Here is a 4,279-nt window from a genome sequence, read left to right on the forward strand (position 1 = left end):
ATATATATATATATAGGTTGCATTTGTATAATTTACGGAACTAATAATCTCTATGTTCCCATGTCTGCTTAGTCTGTTATCTTTTAAATTATAGTACAATAATGGATGTAAAAAATCGATAGATAAATAGTATTGAATAAAAAAATATAAATATTGAATTTTCAGATCGGATTTATAATGCGAGCGTTTAAAAATATTGATATAAATGAGGACGATATGTCAAAGGACTAACTTGCCAACACTGGTCGAGATTTCTATACATACATACATACATGCATACGAATATACAATCACCCATTACTCCATATATTTATCCATAAATACACAAACATACATACGTACATACATAATTACATACACACACACATATAAAAAGAAATATATGTGTGTGTTTGAGCGACCAATCCCAAGAAAAATGGTCGTTGCATCCATTCCATTTTATTAAAAAAAACTATGTCAGTCTTACATTCTTATCTCTTAAACTAAGATTGACGATGTATATACGTTATATATTTTAAAGATACCATGCCCACCACATACACACGAGCGCGCACTGTTATTTGTGACACCAACAGAAAGATCTCGGTTTCACTTCCCGATTGGTTGTCCTGTTCTGTTTCTATCATCCCAGACATGAATAGAAGAAAATGGCCTTAAAATACAGTATAATGCATTTTTTTTTAAAGATCTGCATAAAAAATGTCGTTATTAATGTTGCTTTCCTTCTATTCGTATTTACTGATATTTAATTTATTATTATTATTATTATTATTATTATTATTATTATTATTATTATTATTATTATTATTATTTTTATTATTATTATTATTATTATTATTATTATTATTATTATTATTATTATCTTAATTCAGTTACTGCTACTTCTTTCTGTTAAATATGCTCTTCCTTCTTCCGGAAGGATAAATTTCGTAGAAAAGTGATTGGTTAACAATCTAGCTAACCTTCTGCTTCTGTATGGTGTACGTGATAAGAATGTTGTAGATGTTGACGAAAATAATGTTGATAATATTGACGATAATATTGAGAGTGTGACAGTGAGGATGGTTAGAGTAGCGATAATAATAGTTAGAGTGATCAAATCACTGGAATAATTCTAAAATCTTAACCTGGGATGGTAAAAAATCGATGACAAAGCTGATTGTTTCTAGCCATTGAATTAAAATCATGTTGTAGAATTTAATTAAAAAAGTAATTTTAAAAAGAAAATGTGATAATATAATGCGAGTTTTATGAAATATTTTTTAGTAGGCTTGATGGGTTAGACTGACATGTGTTCGGCAGGCTTCTTTCCAAATGCTTTTATTTCCCAGTGTATGTACGAATTTATAGAGAGATTTCAAACGAAAGTCGTAACCCGATTCATTCCTTTCTTTATGCGAGCTTCGAAAGGTCAATAGTTTTGATGTGGACGAGTTTAAAGAATAAATAAATAAATAAATAAATAAATAAAGACACTGACATGTTTGTCTTGGAATGGACGAATTGTCAAGAAGACGCTCGATGATTTTAAAACAATGGCTTTCGCGGAGTTAAGATCTTTGGGTGAGTGTGTATGTGTACTGTAGCTGTAGTTATTGTAAAATATATCTTTCTCCTTATATTCATTATTTTTTCCTTTTTAATATATTCTTGTTTCTTTATTCTCTTCGTCTGGAAATACAACTATATATTAATGGAATGATGGTTCAGTTATATATATATAAAATAAATAACATACACACGCATAGATCGCATGAGTGTGTACGTGTGAAGTGTATGTGTGCATGCGTGCGTGTATGAATGTGTGCAAATATATGGCTGAAGTTAATTTAAGATACCATAAAACTAAGAATGTTTACGTTAATAACTGTCGGGACGAATAAGTGAAACATAAAGAATTTCCTATAGCGCACAAAAACAGTCGTTAAATACATTTATTTGCCACTAAATTATCATTGTGATTAGTTACCTATCTCTCTATCTTTGAATGGAAAATATATTTATGAAGATTCGTTTGAATAGTTTGTCTATAATTTTTTACAAGACATTCAAGTTCAAACACTTTGAAACAGATTAACTAAACATTATGACTCCTATTATAAATAAACAACAGATACTTCACAACCGACATAAAATAAACACCAGCAAACTGCTAATGAGAAAAATAACCAAATCTTCAAACACTAACTACATACATTGCTGACAAATATTCTACGCTTGGGATGGGAACATAAGAGATTTTAATTCTTTCATAATGTATGAGAATTAGTATAAAACTAACGATGACTTTAATTTTCTCCACTGGCTAATTCCTACGTGGAATTTCATTTTAATTTCCTACACCCTCTCTATCTTCTCTCTTTCTTTAAGAGGATGTTAATTCAATCGGGCATTTTTTAATTTGTTTGTTTTACCCTTCTTCTTCTTTCATTCAGTTGTGGTTCTGCCAGAAATATAGCTGTTATTTCTGGTATTATTACAGAATCTTCACGCCTGATGTTTCCACGACTAAAAATAAGAGTTCTCTATGTAAGCTATTCAGGTGTTTTCAGACAGGTGTTTCATTGAATTCCCATACTCTTATCGGGGTGATCACATCAGCATGAACAACTACAGGACGTAATCGATCTTCATGGCGGCTATCAGCTGATTTTGAACGATTTTTTCGGTAGGCATTTTTCCTGCTTGAAGTAATCATTCTTCCCAATCGATCCGATTCTTCATCTGAATGCTGCAAATAAATAAATCAATTAATTAAATGAAGATATAAATTTGCATGATTAATACTTTTATTACATACAAACATAGATATGTGGTTAAAAAGTTTACCTCGCAACCACGTGGTTTCGCATTCAATCCCAATGTGCAGCGCTTTGGAAAATGTCTCCTCATATAGGCCCCCCTACTATCCTTGACGAGCTATGCCTTGTGGGTGAATTTGGTCGATAGGAACTTTATGGAAACCCGTCGTATATATATAAAGACAAGCCAATCGCTAGTCTTCGTTTAGATACAGACAAAAGAACCCCATTAAACTAGTCACATCTTAGAACTGAAGGCCAAAAATGCCGTCGCACACCATCAAGTGAACATCGTTGAGCGATTCACGCCATATGTTAATGGGTCAAGGAGGTGCAGGTTTTGTATAGCTGAAAAAAGTCATATCTTTTTTAAATTTAAGAACTCCTGTGACCTGTTGAATTCGAGATCGGAAATTTTCACAAAATGCAAGCATCTCGACAAGTTTCTAAAACTTAACTTGAGAACTCCACCCTCCGCATAAGATTAAGCGAAACATGAAGCGCCAGTTAACACAAATGTTACCATAAATAAAATTCTACTATTCTACTTTCAGTATTGAATCACCCACCGACTCAGGAAACATTCCGTTGTTATTCTTAAAGTAATTTTAAAGCAACATCTTCAATGTAACACACGCGCGCACGCACGCAATGGCACAAGAGAAAATCAAATTAATGATCTAAGATAAAATTAAAACGAACAATAAACAACTTAATTCTTCAAGGATGGAGAATTTATAACGTTATGAAACCTTACCAATGCTTTCTGATTCTGTGTCTGTTTGTCTTCCTTTTTCTGTTCATACCGATTTTCTCTATCAACTGATGATATTTTAATTGGATGGAATGCTGACATTGGTGGTTCTTCTAAAATTTCAGGAGATAATTTCTCAGGAGAAGCAGAGGCAGAAGGTCCCCAACTTTGTATCGATTCGGTTGGTGTTGATCCTTCTCCAGTAGGTCTCAAAGGATTAGAATCAAACGAAAAAGTCTTTTTGAAAGATGGACGGAGTTTCTGCTTCATAGCTTTGAATAGATCTGATGGTTTCATGATTGATGGAGCGGCAGGCTGTGCTGCTTGGACGCCTACTCTGGCAATAGAAGTCAAAACTGGATTATCAACGCTACTTGATTTCTTAAACAAACGTCTTTTCTCTTTGGCACTTGATGGTTTTACATGTAATACATTTTCTGTCGATGATGAAGCCACGGTAACTTCTCGCTTCTCAGATTCAACAACTTTGACGTTGTCATTCCAGGAGACAGAATGTTTCGATTCACTAACACCACTCGTTAAAACTCTAATCTGAAAAAAGAAACATGGCAGTTAAAGTATTGCGACAAATATATCTTTTAAAAAAAAGACGACTGTATAAAATCAGGCACATTCGTATATGTATACATTTATACTCACCACTTCTAAACAAACACGACTGTTTAAAAGAACACGACTGCATAAAATCAGGCACATTCATATA

General features: G+C 32.7%; 1 protein-coding gene across 1 annotated transcript in view; it reads right to left on the reverse strand.

Moving 5' to 3' along the window:
• Positions 1–6: 6 nt before the first annotated feature.
• LOC106879864 (serine-rich adhesin for platelets-like) overlaps positions 7–4,279 on the reverse strand; it is an 8,825-nt gene continuing 4,552 nt past the window's right edge. Inside the window, exons 3-4 of the mRNA XM_014929582.2 lie at positions 3,559–4,107; positions 7–2,731 (exon numbers count right to left, since the gene is read on the reverse strand). Coding sequence (XP_014785068.1) covers positions 2,549–2,731; positions 3,559–4,107 — 732 coding nt within the window. The 3' untranslated portion in view covers positions 7–2,548. The remainder of the gene's footprint in view (positions 2,732–3,558; positions 4,108–4,279) is intronic.

The sequence above is a fragment of the Octopus bimaculoides genome, chromosome 3 (genome assembly GCF_001194135.2).
Source record: "Octopus bimaculoides isolate UCB-OBI-ISO-001 chromosome 3, ASM119413v2, whole genome shotgun sequence".
In the NCBI taxonomy this organism is placed as follows: Eukaryota; Metazoa; Mollusca; class Cephalopoda; order Octopoda; family Octopodidae; genus Octopus; species Octopus bimaculoides.